This window comes from Xenopus laevis, chromosome 3S (assembly GCF_017654675.1).
Source record: "Xenopus laevis strain J_2021 chromosome 3S, Xenopus_laevis_v10.1, whole genome shotgun sequence".
Taxonomy (NCBI): Eukaryota; Metazoa; Chordata; class Amphibia; order Anura; family Pipidae; genus Xenopus; species Xenopus laevis.
The window spans coordinates 62,969,038-62,987,553 of NC_054376.1; the positions used below are offsets into that span (position 1 = coordinate 62,969,038).

General features: G+C 41.3%; 1 protein-coding gene across 6 annotated transcripts in view; it reads left to right on the forward strand.

The window, feature by feature from the left end:
* The window catches only part of sbf1.S (SET binding factor 1 S homeolog), an 87,203-nt gene that overhangs the window by 22,340 nt on the left and 46,347 nt on the right, over window positions 1-18,516 (forward strand). For 4 of the 6 annotated variants that reach the window (XM_041588407.1, XM_041588411.1, XM_041588409.1 and 1 more), the window contains exons 5-17: window positions 116-226; window positions 368-391; window positions 6,968-7,073; window positions 7,220-7,352; window positions 7,481-7,589; window positions 9,489-9,602; window positions 10,200-10,277; window positions 10,580-10,693; window positions 10,877-11,005; window positions 12,148-12,243; window positions 13,611-13,815; window positions 13,938-14,047; window positions 16,742-16,891. In XM_041588407.1, coding sequence (XP_041444341.1) covers window positions 116-226; window positions 368-391; window positions 6,968-7,073; window positions 7,220-7,352; window positions 7,481-7,589; window positions 9,489-9,602; window positions 10,200-10,277; window positions 10,580-10,693; window positions 10,877-11,005; window positions 12,148-12,243; window positions 13,611-13,815; window positions 13,938-14,047; window positions 16,742-16,891 — 1,479 coding nt within the window. The remainder of the gene's footprint in view (window positions 1-115; window positions 227-367; window positions 392-6,967; window positions 7,074-7,219; window positions 7,353-7,480; window positions 7,590-9,488; window positions 9,603-10,199; window positions 10,278-10,579; window positions 10,694-10,876; window positions 11,006-12,147; window positions 12,244-13,610; window positions 13,816-13,937; window positions 14,048-16,741; window positions 16,892-18,516) is intronic. The other 2 variants (XM_041588408.1, XM_041588412.1) reach the window with 1 other exon arrangement.

An 18,516-nucleotide genomic window follows, 5' to 3' on the forward strand; every position in this document is an offset into this window, starting at 1 on the left:
GCATATGACATGTATTTGTGCATCAACTGATGTGTAATAAAATAAGTGTATTACATGCAAGCTGTAGTTTATCTGTAGTAATATGAATATTTATATAACTACTATTTTTTTCTAGGATTCCCTGGGCTTGATTTATACTATTCACACAGATGGCTTGGGTGTGTCACTGGAGAATGTAATTGGAAATCTACTAACTTGCATTGTTCCTGTCACTGGGGGATCCCAGGTCAGTACCATGTCCTGATATGGTGCCTCTGCAGGCTATTTATGAACCTCTGTAATTGTCTTTCATACTTGTCCTGTCAGAGTTATGTTGTTCATCTTGTTTTGTTCAGTCTGACTCTGTATTAATGTATTTTTCTCTCAGTCTGACCTGGAGCAAGATAATGTGGTATGCATCAAATTTTAAACCCCACACTGCATGCATGTATCCTCCTACTGCCACCCTTTTTTTCTAGTAATAGTGCCTATCTTTCAAGACAATGGTAATAACTCCCTTGACAGAAAAACACAAATGGTCTATTTACAACTGTGTACTAGAGGCAGGGACAGCTTAACCAGGAAATACTCAGCGGTAAAGGATACTCCAAACACTCTTTAGGAATGGGATTGGTTTCCTTGTTGCTCTTTGTCTTGGCACCCTAGAATGGGGACACCGCATTTCTCTGGTAGTGCTGTTTTCACCTGAGCCGTGTGGCTGTAAACCATGACCTATCGCTGAAATTCAGTAGGGATTAAATATATATATATAATGAAGATTGCCATTTTATTTCTCAACCCAACTGTTAAGCAAGTGTTTATAGTAATAAGATACACATATTCCCTGTCATATTTTTGGAAAAGGTTAAAAAGCTGACAAACCAAGCAGCATGCAGTAAATGCTAATGCATAGAGAATAGTATATTGATAGATGCATAGCACACTTCATGACTTGGCATGGAAAGTCTCTTAAGACTTTTTTACAGTGAAAGTGTTGGGGAGAAATGTTGCCGACTACTTTTTTTTAAAGATTACATTTGTTTCATTTACAATAATGCTATTGAAATTTCAATCTCCTGATCAGCCAAAGATATAACAATCTGCAGGACTAAAATTTAGCACTCATGGCATTATTGGCTTCTAGTGACTTAATTAACATGAGTAAAAAAACAAAGCATTATGACATCAGTTCTGCCATTATGTGTGAAGGTTTGCACACATAGAATACCAGCTTATCTGTAATTCTAATACATTTGTGCTGGAGAGACTATCTAGCAGTTGTGTAATTATACTGAAAATTTTTAGAGAGCACCACAAACAAAGTTGTTCTGGAAAAGCATTGCCTCTAAGTATGACCTTGCTGCAGCTGTTGGAGATCTGCTCTGTAAACATGAAAAGGGGCCAGAATACAGTTTACACACACACACACACACTCACACTCACACTCACACTCACACACACTCACACTCACACACACTCACACACACTCACACACACTCACTCACACACTCCTATGTAACGAAGTAACTCACCAGATCAAGGAAAAGGCCCACGTGCACCACTCTGATCCTTCAGCAAAGGGAGCAGTTCAAACCAGAGATTTGTAGAGCAGGCACTCGAATAAAGGCAATCTTCCACCAGGCAGTAGCCATAATCATAGGTGTGTTGGTGACATAAAACGCCTAAGGCTATTCTTGTGACATTATAAATAAATCTCTGGTTTCAACACAAGCGCACACACACTTCTTATATTACTTTCTCATCTCAGGGGGGGACACAGGCACTGGAGGGTTAACTTCATCCGGGAGGAAAGGATTCCAAAACAAGCCCTCCCAGGGGGATTCAACAGCCCTACCAGGGGTCCAGCCCACCTATGCCAGCATGCTACACCCCGTCCAGGAGGCTGTCACTCCCCAGTTCTTTTAGTGTCCTCATGGGAGGAGGACACTCTTCCCTTAAGGGAGTTTTTTCTTATTGTTTTTTTTCTTATATTCTTTTCAGTTCTTCTCCTTTTTTCCCCACAGGTTCCCCAGGCAGGAATTCCGGTTCCGCTCCATTGTCACAGGGCATCATTCAGGGACAGGAGCTCTTGCTCTGTTCCCTGCACCCTCACGACATAGTTCTCCAGGCTGGGGGCAGGTGCTGGAGTTCCTCTGGCAGACCTCAGCCCCCAGTCCAGTAGTGGTTCCACCAACACACGCCGCAACACACGCTCTCCTGTGTCTTTTTGGATTTGGACGGCAGGTTCCTTTTTTTCTCAGGGCCATTTTTAAAATTGGCTCCATTTGGCACTGTCGTCATCCTGCCACGATGTAACGTGCGATCCTCCGCTCTTCTTGCGCCGTTTGTTCTGGCAGACGCAGCTGAGCCTACCACAAGAAAACTCGGCTGCCACAAATCTCCACCGAGCCCCTTCTCTACATAGGCACTGGCAAGATTATCTCTTCTCCCTGGGGCAGGTAAGGACCGAGGAATCTTCAGGATTCTGCTACAGCACTGGGTTCTGCTGCTTCAGGCTACATCCCCATGGACGGCTGATACCTTATTTCAGTCCTGTATTCTGCCTTGCTCCTTGAGGTACCTTGACTTATTATTATTATTTTAACCTATATATATATTTAAAAAAAAAAAAAACCCTTCTGCTTCAAGGGTAACATTTTTCAGGGTACCATGGCTGACCCCACCAGAGAAGGTCCCAAACTGCGTTCTACGCAGACAACTGCCAAGACCCCTTCTACTCACAAGGTTTCCTTTTTGGCATGCGCCCGTTGTCGCGCCAGGCTCCCCCCAGGTCACTCAGAGCCTACCTGTACTGCCTGCTTGCACCCTTCTCAAGCCCCTGTTCCTACAGACACTCGGGGTACATTAGCTTCAGTACCTGAACCTCCCTGGGCACTGGGATAAGCAAACTCTCTATTTTTTTTTTTTTTTACCTTCAGGGGTTTGCGCGGCTTCCTGAATCCCTAGATATGTTCCTTGCCCAGCTTGCTTCCCAACCCCCCTCTGGAGTAGCAGGGAAACGCAAAGTATCAAAGACCCCTTTGCTTCTGGACTCTTGACAAGGAGTCAGCATTTGCAGAGGATGGGCAGATTTCAGAAAGGGCTTCTGATGATTCCCATCTGGAGTTGGACGCTCCTCCTGCCATCTCAGACATAGACTGCACCTGTTTCTTCGGATCCTTTCTTCGGTTCTTTTTAAGAGACAGAAAAAGACTGCAAAGTTGTTCCCTTCACATGATCAGCTTTTTTCTGTAGTCAAGGATGAATGGGCCTCTCCAGAGTGCAAGATTAGTCTTTCTCGTCGCTTCTCTCTTCTTCCCTTTTATTTACCAAGGATGACACTGATCTATAGTGCATTTCTCCCACAGTTGATCCCCAGATCTCTCGCCTAGCCAAGTCCACCACCATTCCAGTCCCTTATGCCGCGGGCTTCAAGGACCACATCGACAAAAGGCTGGAGGTCTTCTGCAAATCCATATTTTTTGCCTCAGATGCGACCCTCAGACCGACATTTGCTACGGACTGGGTCAGCTGTTCTTCCGCGGTTTAGGCGGATCAGCTGTATCAGGCGGTCATAGACTGATCCGACCAGGCTTCCATTCTGCAGCTGGCTGAGCAATTCAAAGAGGCATCTCAGTTCCTCTGCCATGCATCCTTAGACTTTGCCAAGATGTTTGCCAGGGCCTCTGCCACCTCCATAGCTGCCAAGTGTTTCCTCTGGCTCAAGCAGTGGGGGATCTAAATCCAATAAGTCACTGGTCACCAGCCCCTTTGCAGGAAAGGTTCTCTTTGGCACTGAGCTGGAAAAAATCATCAGCCAAACCACAGGTGGTAAGAGTACCCTGCTTCTGCAGAACAAGCCAAAGCATCAGTCATCGAATCGCTGTTTATCTCGCTCCAGACAAGCAAAGACTCCACCCACGGAAAAGACTACTTTCTTTAGAGGAAAGTGGAAGAGACCTGCCTGGTCTGCTGGAAGACAAACTCAGAAACCTTCCAGTGACAAGACATCCACTTCCTGAAGGTTTGCCCACCTCCCGAATTGGGTTTGCCCGCGTCCCCTCTCCTTTCGGCAGGTCTGGTCTCATTCTTTCGTAGATACCTGTGTTCAAGACAGAGACCTGAGTTCTCAGTCACAGTTACTCCATCGAGTTCCATCACCTCCCTCCGAAGAGATTTCTTTCTTCAGAGCAGCCTTTTGGAAGGCCATTTCCTCCCTCCAACAAGCGGGAGTCGGTGTTCCAGTACCCAAGGAAGAGGAAAGACAGGGTTTCTATTCCATCCTCTTCTGCATCCCAAAGAAGGAGGGAGGAATTCGTCCCATTCTAGATCTCATGAAGCTCAATTGTTGTCTCAGACGATTCTTCTTCCGAATGGAGTCCATCTGATCCCTCATTGTAGCAATGGACCCCGGCGAGTTTCTTTCCTTGGTCGATATCAATTATGCATACCTTCATATACCCATCCACAAGAAGCATCATCGCTACCTTCGCTTTGCCACCCTGGGAAAGCACTTCCAGTTCGTGGCACTTCCCTTCAGTTTGGCAACTGCTCCTTGAGTCTTCACCAAGATGCTGGTTCCAGTTCTGGTCCTCCTTCACTCCTATGGGTATCAATTACCCCATACCTGGACAACCTCCTTATCAAGGCTCCGTCATCCCAAAGGAACCTGTTCGACCTCTCCCTTATGATCCAGACTCTGCAACAACATGGCTGGATCATCAACTTCAAGAAGTCATTTCTGACACCCAGGCAGAGAATGATTTTCCTGGGACCCTCTTCGACACCCAGCTTTGCCGCACCTTTTCATTCGCATTCATTCCTTAGCAGACCTTCCATGCACCCCTCTCAGATCCTGCATGAAGCTGCTGGGATCGATGCTCTCGGCCATAGACACCATTTCCTATGCTCAGCTTCACACACGCCCTCTTCAGCGAGCTATTCTGACACAGGAGATCTCAAGGGTGGTGGTTAGAGACCTCAAAATCTCAACCAGTGCAAGCCATTTGCAATACACCACTGGACCATCCTTACCACAGATGCCAGTCTTCGGGGTTGGGGCATGTTGTGTCAAGGCCAGACGTCACAGGGCAGATGACTCCCCTCAGAGACATCTCTTCTGATCAATGTTTTGGAGCTCCGAGACATAAGTCTAACTCTTCTTCACAGGACAGCCTTCCTCAAGGGCAAGACCATCAAGATCCAGACAGTCAACACCACGGCAGTGGCATACATATATCAATCACCAAGGAGGTACCCGCAGCAGAGGTGACATACAAGAGGCCATTGCGCATCCTGAGCTGGGCAGAGAAGTACATACCTGCCATCTCCGCAGTCCACATACCAGGGCTGTACCATTGGACAGCGGACTTCCTCAGCAGGGAAACTCTCTACAAGGGGGAATGGGCTCTGCACCCAGAAGTTTTCCAGACTCTCACAATCTATGGGGCATGCCGGACCTGATGGCCTCCAGGACCAATACCAAACTTCCACTCTTCATGTCTCGGGCAAGAGACCCAAGCGCCGTAGGGGTAGCCACGATCACGGCTCCATGGCCTTCAGCTTCATTTACATATTCCCACCCCTGCCTCTCCTTCCCAGGATACTTAAGAGGATCAAGCGAGAACGGATCAGGACCCTGCTTGTGGCACCATATTGGCCCAGGAGAGCCTGGTTTGTGGACCTCATAAATCTCGCAGAGACAGAGCCTGTCCCTCTTCCACTCCGACAGGATCCTCTAAGCTAAGGACCAGTATTCCATCTGAATATTCAACTGTTCCATTTGACAGCCTGGCTCTTGAGACCCTAGTCCTCATACAACAAGGTTTCGATGATAGAGTCATAGAGACCATGATCGCTGCCAGGAAACCATCCTCTTCTAGGATTTATTGCATGGAGGACTTACTTGCCGGGTGTGCCGCTCACACCTTCCCACAACATCGCTACAGCACGGCACGCATCCTCGGTTTCCTATGGCAAGACCTCGATAATGGTCTTCACCTAGCCTCCCTCAGGGTTCAGATCTCTGCCTTGTCCATGCTTTTCCAGTACCAGATAGCACAGGAACCGCCCATTCGGACCTTCTTTCAGGGGTCGCACACGTCCTTCCCCCCCCCCATTTGCTCTCCCGTCCCAGGCTGGGATCTCAACTTGGTGCTATCGGCCCTGCAGGGTCGAGCCTCTCGCTCACGCTTCAGATACTCTTCTCATCTGGAAGGCTATTTTCCTCCTCGCAATCACCTGAGCCAGGAGGGTCTCTGAGCTAGCAGCACTGTCTTTGGGCTCACCTTTCCTGATTTTTCATCAGGACAAGGCCATGGTCCAGCCCCTACCCTCTTTTCTACCCAAGTTGGTATTAGCTTTCCACCTAAACTAGGACATTGTGGTTCCATCTTTCTGTCCACATCCCAAGAGTCCGAAGGAGACCGGGCTCCATTCTCTGGACGTAGTTATAGCACTCAAATACTACGTCCACAGATCTGTAGCCTGCTGGGATAGGAGGGCTTTCGAAGTTCTTGTTTTAGTGTCCTTTCCTCTCAAAAGATAAAGTTAACCCTCCGGTTCCTGTGTCCCCCTTTCGATGAGGAGAAAAAAGGATTGTAGAGGTAAGACAAAAATCCCTCTTTTGTCATGAGATGGACATGGAACCTGATCAGAGTATGACGAGCACATATTTATAGTAATGCATAGTGTCCCTCCTCACGCTGCATTCCTTTACTTCCTTTATCTTGGTACCAGCACCTGCACTGCGCTTTGATATTTTTGCTCTGTTCTGGGCCATTTGCCTTATGATTACTTTGCTTTTGTTCTGTCAGTTTTATTTTTTAATGTAACCCCTGTATGGCAGCTCTTCATTTTCCTGTTCTGAATTAATAATTTGTAGATTTTTTTATATGTCTGATCTTTTCTACTGCATTCCTTTTCCTTTCACCTGAACTTACACTTCTGTCTGCCTCCCTTGGGTGCATTTGATACTGGCTTCTGGTAGAGGACCATCTCTCTTGGAGCAGGAGACCGACAAGTAATACAGACGCCAATATGTGACTCCCTTCCAATCAGCAATTGCAGTGTGGCTCTGCTTTTACGACAGCTTGGTAAGCAATTAAAAAATGCTGTCTATTCTTGCCTTTCTAATTGTACAAAAGATGAATAGATTGAGGGTATTTACTTTGAACACCTAAGTATTATTTTAAAGTCAATATTGTAATTTTAACTCAATTATTTTTGGCTGCATCTCCAGGTATTACCAATGTACTTTGCCTGTTTTGCGCAGCTCTTACTGAGCACAAAATTCTCTTCCTATCCAAGAGTTACCAGCGTCTCACTGAAGCTTGCAGAGGCCTTCTAGCCATAATGTTTCCACTCAGATATAGGTGAGTCAATCACAATGGGGCAATTTCATGCAATTAAATCTGAGGTTTTTAACATAACAATGTTGTTCATTAAGTTGTTTATTCTGGTAGTCTTCAGCAAGGATCAATGTTCTGTTTCTCTTTTTCAGTTTCACATATGTACCCATCCTCCCTGCACAGCTACTAGAGGTTCTCAGTACTCCTACACCCTTTATCATTGGTGTTAATGCCCTATTCCGGGCAGAGACTCAGGAGCTGGTAAGGAAAATGTTGATTATTTATTATGCTGTATGAAGCTAAACTACTGCCTCCTAGTGTTAGTATATGGGTGAACATGCAAGCAGTTCTTCTTTTTGCATTGAGAAGAACTGCTATTTGAAGCAACGTAGGTGGAATATCGGTTAACTCCTCTTATCTCCTACTCCTCCACGATCCTCAAAGACACAAAAAGAATACTTTGTGTAGTTCTGCGTTGTTTAATGAGCAGTTCCCTGCTAAAGAATGTACTCACAGGATTCCACTGATCACACAGGCAGATATGCTCCCAGGTGTCTGCTTCTCTCGCTCGTAGTGCAGTTTGCTGCTGTCTGTTTCACTTGCCCACGATCTTCTCTTCACTTCCTGGTTGCTTCAAACAAGCTACAAATCTCCAGGAGGGTCAGTCACGGAACTCTGTGGGCTGGAATATCTTTGCTGATTTGTCTTGATACCTAAAAGTATGTGGGTAATATGATGCTGTTGGTTGGAAATTTTGAGGTAATTTTTGGAAATGTCACCAAAATCGCCAAATTTAGGAAAGTTTTGTGACTTGGTGCTTTGGAGTAGAAAGAATTGCATTCTTGGATTTGGGGGAATGTGTACTTTCAAAAAATATATGGTTTTCTGGGTTGAAGGTACTATTTTATACATTTACCCCCCCCCCCCGCAAAACTATGTAAATGTGTTGATTTTGTAGTATCTGGAATTACAGAACTGATAGCTCAAATGGGGTGTCTATGTTTTGGGGGCCCTATATGCCATGTGCTTAGGAAAGAATTGAAACTTGGTAGTTTGGAGTACATAGATATATTTACCCATTTTTGATTCTCTAGAATCTGTTCTTTCTAATAATGGGTAGTTTTCTACTGTAAACCTGCTATATATATATTGGCAGTGTTCTCATACATTAAATAATGTTTCTGATATATGTGATTGTACTTTGTGAAACATGATTTTTTTCAATTTATTAGACACTTAGAAGCCTATATTTTTTTACAGAAGTAGAATTACACCAAAATTCTAGAATATTTTGAAAGCTCCTGTTGTCCTGAAAAAAAACAAACAATATATTGTTTTCCTGGGTAAACTAAAAGACCCCAACAGGAAAGGCCCTTAAAGTGAAAGAGTACAAAATGTCTAAAAACTACTTGGCAGTAGAGGTTCGCATTTAGGACCAAACGGCTGGCAGGGAAAGGGTTAAGAGTGGCTTGGATGATTTCTTGGACAGACATAATATCAAAGGCTATTGTGATACTAAACTTTATAGTTAGTATAGGTATGGGTATATATAATGTATGTGCGTGTATCTAGGGGTGTGTGTATGGATGCTGGGTTTTATTTGGAGGGGTGGAACTTAATGGACTTTGTCTTTTTTTCAACCTGATTTAACTATGTAACATACTGGATTATATCATGTGTTAATTGCTACTCTTAAATTCTCTCTCTCTATCAAGGAACTTTCTGAGCATGAAATATGAATGAAATCTCTAATTTCAAGCATAATTCCTGCTGTTTTGATGCCTAGGAATAGTGCTGTTTGTCACAAAATGTCTTTGCTTCTTCACAGAAGTCTTTAGTACAGGACAAATGTATTGTCTTCTCCCCCAGGCCAACATTGAGACATTTGTATGTGCTAGCAGCAATTTGTATTGGGTCATCTAATTTCTCTGATCAATATATTTTTATGTAATCCACTGTTTGCTATAAGACTTTACAATGGACACTCTTCTAGATATATATGCTCTTCCTTGATCACATATTCTCTATTTTGATGGCAATTCCTTGAGTTGTAAAACATTTTAAGTGTGTTGTTAGGTTACTTTTGCCTGTCTCTCTACATTTAGGATTAGGTAATTCATTCTCCGAGATTAAATCTGTTTTATTCCATTTCCTCTCCAGCTTGATGTGATTATTGCAGATTTAGATGGTGGCACTGTTACAATCCCAGAGTGTGTTCAAATCCCTTTTTTGCCTGAGCCATTGCTACATCATACACAGGAAACACTTTCACTGGTGAGTTTGACCCGTTATTATACACACACATATATACATATACATATATATATATATATATATATATAATCCTCTCCCAAGGAAGCCGCACTACTCAGGACTTATTGTGAAGTAATACTTTTATTGAACACACTAACGTTTCGGCTGCGACACCAGCCTTTGTCAAAGGCTGGTGTCGCAGCCGAAACGTTAGTGTGTTCAATAAAAGTATTACTTCACAATAAGTCCTGAGTAGTGCGGCTTCCTTGGGAGAGGATCGTATGAATTTTCACGTGGCATGCACCCAGGCTATCAGAGAAGATTTATCGTGAGTGCTGGGATTTGGGGGAAATATATATATATATATATATATTTATATTTATATTTATATATATTCTCTTAATCATTATCATTGCACATGATGACTTTCTCATATCAACGTTAAAAATTGTGTCCCTTTTTTATACCTACAGCCATTTCTTCCACAGAACTCTGTTAGATGGTTCCTCTTTTTTTAAAAAAATTATATTTCTTTCTTCTATGTATTCTCAGTCTTTGCCTTTTTACTTTTGTTTCTCTAGCTCATTCCTTCAAGTTTAACATATTTTCTATTTTAAGGTTCTAGATCCCTCATTAGTGATTGCAGATCTGGCGTTTCCACCATCTTCCATTACTGCATCTACTCTCAGAATGCAGGTAATGCTTTTCAGACAATTTCGTTTTGAGCACTAGACTAGCTAACACTAATTTTGTTTTCTGAATATGAGATCCACATACTGTCATGATGTTTGTAAATGTATAATATAAAATGATAAAAGGTAAAAATTTTTTTAGAAATGTGATTTTCATATTTTACATAATTTTGTTTTATAATATTTATATCTTACAGTATAAAATAATTTTGTTCATACTATTCAATTTGTCTGATGGACTACAGTGCTTTGTAATGTTGTACTGAGGTGTGTGTTTATTTGGAATATTCTCATATTCTTTTGCAGGATATGGAAATACGTGCTTCGTTTCTGCGTCTCTTTGGTCAGATCCTTCAGGGATATCGTTGTTGTCTGCAACTAATAAGGGTTCATCCTGAGCCTGTTATTTGTTTCCACAAGGTAAATTCACAAATTATTTACTTTCCTCATGTTGTATATTGTGACTCTTCTCAGACCTACCTCTTTCATCTACATTGTATTGGAAGTCACTGTCACTTATAATCATTTTGAGTACAGGAGTACAAATAAGAATTGTTTTTCCTTTCTATCTTCACTGCTTTTCCCAATCTTATTTGTAAATAGGCTTCTTTCCTTGGTCAACGTGGTTTGGTGGAGGACGATTTCCTGACTAAAGTCTTAGAAGGAATGGCTTTTGCTGGGTTTGTTACTGAACGTGGGGCACCATACCGAGCACTTGACCTATTTGATGAGGTATATGCTTTTTGACTGTATGTAAAACACGTTACTGGTCATGTTCTGACTGGTCATAGGCTGCCAGCAATAACAGTCTCTAGGCCAGGGCAAATTTCACACACAGCATTTTAAAGGGATCCTGTCATCGGAAAACATGTTTTTTTCAAAACGCATCAGTTAGTAGTGCTACTCCAGCAGAATTCTGCACTGAAAACCATTTCTCAAAAGAGCAAACTGATTTTTTTATATTCAATTTTGAAATCTGACATGGGGCTAGACATTTTGTCAATTTCCCAGCTGCCCCCAGTCATGTGACTTGTGCCTGCACAGGAGAGAAATGCTTTCTGGCAGGCTACTGTTTTTCCTTCTCAATGTAACTGAATGTGTCTCAGTGGGGCATGGGTTTTTACTATTGAGTGTTGTTTTTAGATCTACCAGGCAGCTTTTATCTTGTGTTAGGGAGCTGCTATCTGGTTACCTTCCCATGGTTCTTTCGTTTGGCTGCTGGGGGGGGGGGGAGGGAGGGGGGGGGTGATATCACTCCAACTTGCAGTACAGCAGTAAAGAGTGATTGAAGTTTATCAGAGCGCAAGTCACATGACTTGGGGCAGCTGGGAAATTGACAATATGTCTAGCCCCATGTCAGATTTCAAAATTGAATATAAAAAAATCTGTTTGCTCTTTTGAGAAATGGATTTCAGTGCAGAATTCTGCTAGAGCAGCACTATTAACTGATTCATTTTGAAAAAAATTTTTTTCCCCATGACAGTATCCCTTTAAGTTATTATTGATCAAAAACTTAGAGGGCTTCAGTTTGGTGGCACAAATATTTTCTATGTTCTGTAAGCCCCAATGGCTTATGTTGCCAGTGATAAACAGGCCCAAGTTTTGGGTGCCATTTTTTCCCCAAAACATTTAGATTCATCAATGTCATTGCCGGCTTTACGCTAATGTCCTACTACCCTACTAGTCCTAACTACTACTGCAAGGGGCATTATAGGACTATTTTCCGCTTGCACAGAAATATTTTGATATTAGTCTTTGTATACACCTGGTTATAGTGCAATAATACAGAGTATTAGGGCAGTTTTCACATGTATATAACCCACAAGAAATGTTAAAATTGTACTTTTATTGCCCATATATTCTTTCCTGTAAAGCTTGTTGCATACGAAGTGAAAAAATTGCAGTACGAGGGCAGTCAGCAGAACATAATGAAGCATATACGGGAGTTGGCAGAGAAGCTGTATAGAAATGTAAGTGATTTGCTGTTGGATTACTCTATATATTACATTCTCGTGTATTATGTTGCCTGTTATTGTACCACTGATGTGGTTCAGTGGCACATGGCGCAAATCCTAACATTTGTCACTTAAAAAACTCTGATTAGGTTCTGATTATGAAGATTTTCATTCATCCAGGTCATGGTATATCTAGTATAGGTAAATCTAAAACAACTTGCTGAGTAATTTTTGTCTTTAATGACAATTGCTTACACCTGAGATTGCACAAACAGGTCCAAGTAATTGCCACTAATAACAGAAGGGAGCGAGTGCTTTGTCATTTGCTGCATCACGTGCTTTGTTCTGTTGTCTTGAGGGTCTCAAGAGTCATTATCAATAAGATCAGGCCAAACGGTTAATTAAAGGGGAACTCCAGCTTTCAAAACAAAATTTGATAAGGCCCACATAACACAGAAACCCCTAACTAAGCTGTTTAACAGTTCTTCTCTTTATGCATAATTTGAAATCCTGGCAGGGAAGGAGGGACTAAAACACTGATGTTACAAATTGTAACAACTACTCTACAGTTTACAGACAGCATTAAGGAACTACATAACCCAAAATGAGTGCACTGTGATGTTCCTTTCCTTATTGAAATCATGTGCGCAGGGAATTGTGGAGTTTGTAGGATGCAGGCTGAGGACAGATGGCTGCTGATACAAAGTAACAGTAGTCAGCCAGCTCAGCAAAGTAGTCAGAGAGATCAGCAGGAAATCAGGGGACTATGCTTAGAGAACTGTCAGAAACCATAAAAAATCATGAAAAGTCTGCATATTTTTTAAATGATGTATATTGCAAAGTTGCTTGTAATTATGTTTACTTTTCAAAAAGCTTTTTATGTTTTTGTGGAGTTCCCCTTTAATATCTTTTGCACATTTCAGTGTTGTATGTCTATAATAGCTGGATTTTTTTTACAAACATGAGGTGAAATTGATTAAACTATGAAAAAAAGTTTGAAAACTATCATTGGTTTGTTTAAACCAATAATTATTTTTCCTCCAATTTTTTGCTTCATGATGGTACTAACATGAAAGTTTTTTTAAAAATATTTTGTTCTTTTTTCATAGTGAGATACAGTCTATACAACACATTCTCTAGTATTCAACATACAGATTTAAATTCTGGTGCATGTTTAAATTATTTAAAAAGTGTTGCATTGTGGCTTTTTTTACCCCAGCATTCTTGGCTTTTATACAGACTACTGTAAGATCCATTGATGTTTACTGTGTATATTTGTTTACAAGTTCCGGTGCACACAACTAAAGGAATTGCACATATTACAACTACTGTATTTCTAATAAAAAATACTATACATCTTCTTTGTCTCTTACCCTCTTCAGGAAAATCCTTATCCTGCTGTCAGTATGCACAAAGTGCAACGTCCAGCAGAGGGCAGCTACATGCGGCCCCAACACATACCTTTTCCATTACTTGATGAAAGCAATATCCAGTGGATCCTAGACCAGGCTGCAGCCAAGATGCAGCATGCGTCTCCTACAGTTCGAGTAGAGAAGAAGTGCATGATACCCCCTGGGCCACCAATTGGTATGACTTGTACTTCTGGGGACTCATTGATTACTGTAGAGTTATGTCTTAAGTTGTGTAATTTTTTAAATGTTGTAAAGCATTATGTACTTTTCTCTTTTCCATTTAATTTTACATGGAAGCTGCAATTGAGCGTAATGGCACAACACAAGCTAACAGCAACCGGCGGCTTGAAGTTGTACGGAACTGCATCTCCTACATTTTTGAAAACAAGATGTTAGAAGCCAAGAAGGTAAAAAAGTTACAATATCTGGTTATATTGCATCAGGGTCGAACTTGGCCTGTGGGACACAGTGGGAAAAACCCGATGGGCACCACAGGCCCAGACCTACTCCCCACGGCCGCTGCTCTCCTGGACCTGCACCTCCCCAATTGTTAATAGAACAGAGCGGGTATGCGCTGGCTTGGGGGTTGGAGGTTGTATGCAGCCAAGATGGGGCACTGCGGAGGTGGCAGAAAGGTTTTGGGGGCCCGGGGTAGGTCCTCATTTGGCAGCCCTGGTGGAGCCTTACACCCCTCCCCGTCTGACACTACATTGCCTGAAACATTCATGTAATATTTGTGTGTTAAGGTCATTTCTCTATGGACTTGGATTATAGAACAGAATCTATAATCTGTCTAATGAGACCTATTTCTAGGGGCACACTTATCATTGCAATATACTGATTCTAGATAATTAAAAGTCCGGTTCATGCTGGACTGCACAAGTGGACTGCACATATGGACATTAAACCCGAACATTTATATACAGAGCTACAGAAATGGAGCATCTGTGATTTAATGTCAAGAATACTGCAGCAATGCAGTGCTAGATGTGTAGTTATCATTTTACATTTCATTTTATAAGTAAGCTATATGCTACAGATGCATTGCTGCCAGAATGATAAATTTGCCACCTTTAGAATTGCAAATGCATTACTGGGCTGAATATATGGTGATTTGTTTAACTCCTGTATAGTGCTAAAAACCAGTGAATGTTAGAGCACAAAATGTCTAAAGAGAGAATGCAGAGATCATGTGCTAGTATTATTGGCAGGGGCGTAACTACAGAGGAAGCAGACCCTGCGGCTGCAGGGGGGCCCAGGAGATACAGGGGGCCCCATGAGGCTCTCATTGATGAGCAATTTCAACATATACAGTGGTGTGAAAAACTATTTGCCCCCTTCCTGATTTCTTATTCTTTTGCATGTTTGTCACACAAAATGTTTCTGATCATCAAACACATTTAACTATTAGTCAAAGATAACACAAGTAAACACAAAATGCAGTTTTTAAATGAGGGTTTTTATTATTTAGGGAGAAAAGAAATCCAAACCTGTGTGAAAAAGTAATTGCCCCCTGAACCTAATAACTGGTTGGGCCACCCTTAGCAGCAATAACTGCAATCAAGCGTTTGCGATAACTTGCAATGAGTCTTTTACAGCGCTCTGGAGGAATTTTGGCCTACTCATCTTTGCAGAAATGTTGTAATTCAGCTTTATTTGAGGGTTTTCTAGCATGAACCGCCTTTTTAAGGTCATGCCACAACATCTCAATAGGATTCAGGTCAGGACTTTGACTAGGCCACTCCAAAGTCTTCATTTTGTTTTTCTTCAGCCATTCAGAGGTGGATTTGCTGGTGTGTTTTGGGTCATTGTCCTGCTGCAGCACCCAAGATCGCTTCAGCTTGAGTTGACGAACAGATGGCCGGACATTCTCCTTCAGGATTTTTTGGTAGACAGTAGAATTCATGGTTCCATCTATCAGAGCAAGTCTTCCAGGTCCTGAAGCAGCAAAACAACCCCAGACCATCACACTACCACCACCATATTTTACTGTTGGTATGATGTTCTTTTTCTGAAATGCTGTGTTACTTTTACGCCAGATGTAACGGGACGCGCACCTTCCAAAAAGTTCAACTTTTGTCTCGTCGGTCCACAAGGTATTTTCCCAAAAGTCTTGGCAATCATTGAGATGTTTTTTAGCAAAATTGAGACGAGCCTTAATGTTCTTTTTGCTTAAAAGTGGTTTGCGCCTTGGAAATCTGCCATGCAGGCAGTTTTTGCCCAGTCTCTTTCTTATGGTGGAGTCGTGAACACTGACCTTAATTGAGGCAAGTGAGGCCTGCAGTTCTTTAGATGTTGTCCTGGGGTCTTTTGTGGCCCTCGGATGAGTTGTCTCTGCGCTCTTAGGGTAATTGTGGTCGGCCGGCCACTCCTGGGAAGGTTCACCACTGTTCCATGTTTTTGCCATTTGTGGATAATGGCTCTCACTGTGGTTCGCTGGAGTCCCAAAGCTTTAGAAATGGCTTTATAACCTTTACCAGACTGATATATCTCAATTACTTTTGTTCTCATTTGTTCCTGAATTTCTTTGGATCTTGGCATGATGTCTAGCTTTTGAGGTGCTTTTGGTCTACTTCTCTGTGTCAGGTAGCTCCTATTTAAGTGATTTCTTGATTGAAACAGGTGTGGCAGTAATCAGGCCTGGGGGTGAGTACAGAAATTGAACTCAGGTGTGATAAACCACAGTTGAGTTATTTTTTAACAAGGGGGGCAATCACTTTTTCACACAGGCCCATGTAGATTTGGAGTTTTTTTTCTCCCTTAATAACGTAAACCTTCATTTAAAAACTGCATTTTGTGTTCAATTATGTTATCTTTGACTAATAGTTAACGGTTTTTGATGAGCAGAAACATTTAAGTGTGACAAACATGCAAAAGAATAACAAAATCAGGAAGGGGGCAAATAGTTTTTCACACCACTGTATTGTTAAAACAGGACAAACACTGAATATGTCGGGGGCCCTAAAATTAATTTGCTGTGGGGCCCAGCAACATCTAGTTACGCCACTGATTATTGGTAAGGCATATTGACCCATGAGTAAGAGATCTAGGTCAAGAGCATTAAATGAGTTGTTGAAATGTCTAAACTTCTTCTCATACAGTTACAGCCAGCTGTACTCCGTGCTTTGAAGGGTAGAGCAGCTAGGTTATGTCTGACGCAAGAGTTTAATCTTCATGTGCAACAAAACCGGGCTGTATTGGATCATCAACAGTTCGACTTTGTTGTTCGTCTGATGAATTGCTGTTTACAGGTAACAGTGTACATGGGCTGGTAGATGGGTAAAGTAATTATATCCATTGTCAGATACAGGTTAGATATCCGTATGTACTGTGAACTATTGTGTTTTGAATTTTTCTGGTTTTATGCTAAAGGGTAAAGTTACTAATGATTTTCATATTACAGCACTATACTACACTTTTCCCTTAAAATGAAAAGAATATATATTCGAATTGCAGAAAGCACTCACGAAATGCAATTTCATATGATAGATCAACAGAAATGTATTCCTCTATATTCATATCAATGCATTTCGACCTCCAGAGGATATATATATATATATATATATCTTGTTGTAGTGGACAGCACTCCGTTCCAAGTCCTTTACCTGGGTGCTCGGTAAGATTAGTATACAAAATAAAGAAGAGACCAGCAACACCAGGGTTTCTGTGAGTAAAAAAAGTGTTATTGCATATGTAACCAAAATATACATATGCAATAACACTTTTTTTACTCACAGAAACCCTGGTGTTGCTGGTCTCTTCTTTATTTTATATATATATATATATATATATATATATATATATATATATATATATATATTTATTTCTCTAGAACGGGCTTTCCTGTCAGTGCAGACGCTATGGGGGTTAAGTATCCAGGAGGCAGGAAGAAGAAACTTTTGGCTCCACCCTCCTGGAGGTTAGGACAGTATATATATATATATATATATATATATATATATATATATATATATATATATATATATATATATATATATATATATATATATATATATATATATATATATATATATATATATATAATACCAGCGAAGAGCCAGCCAGCACTCTTGAATAAAGTGTTAATTTGCCTGGATGCACGATCAATATAATATCTCCATCCATCCAAAGAAGATCAGCACTCTCAGGGCTTAAAAATATGAAAAAGGTTTTATCGGATAACACAGCATAGGACTAACGTTTCGGCCCTGTCCAGGGCCTTTTTCAAAGTGCTGAATCTATCAATGTACATGCCTTATAACTACTATCTGGCGGGAAAAACAACAGCTGTGGTCATATCACTTAATTAGCATCTGAGCCAAGTCTGTTGCTGAACTACTCAATTACATTCTTGTTGCAACACTAAAATCTTTATGCTATACTAAAATCCTTTTCATGTTCTACACAATATCAATACAAAGTAAAAGCAAGTTAAAAACAAGATACATTGTAACAGTGTTATCATCAAGAAAATAGATAATGAAAACAGCTTGCATTGTAGATATAGCAAGTATACTTTGTATCAAATTATACACAGATTAGTTAAAAGAAACACTTGGTTCATGCTGTTACTAATGTGTCAATCTCTGAATGGTGTTGAAGGTCTAACATATGATCTATCTCCTCTATTACTGGATCAATTAAGTACTATATAATATTCTCGTGGCCCCTAGCTGTAATGCTGCTGAAAAAATACATAGAAAAACACAACCTCCAGCTCAAATCCCATAAGCTTTGTTAATGGTAACGGATTACTCTCCTATCCAGGTAAGTGGAACATGCATATGCCATCCAATCATGTGTCAAAACCCATCATAGCCCAGGAGTACATGTATGAGGAAATATGTGAGCTAATGTTGAAGCGTATACATATACA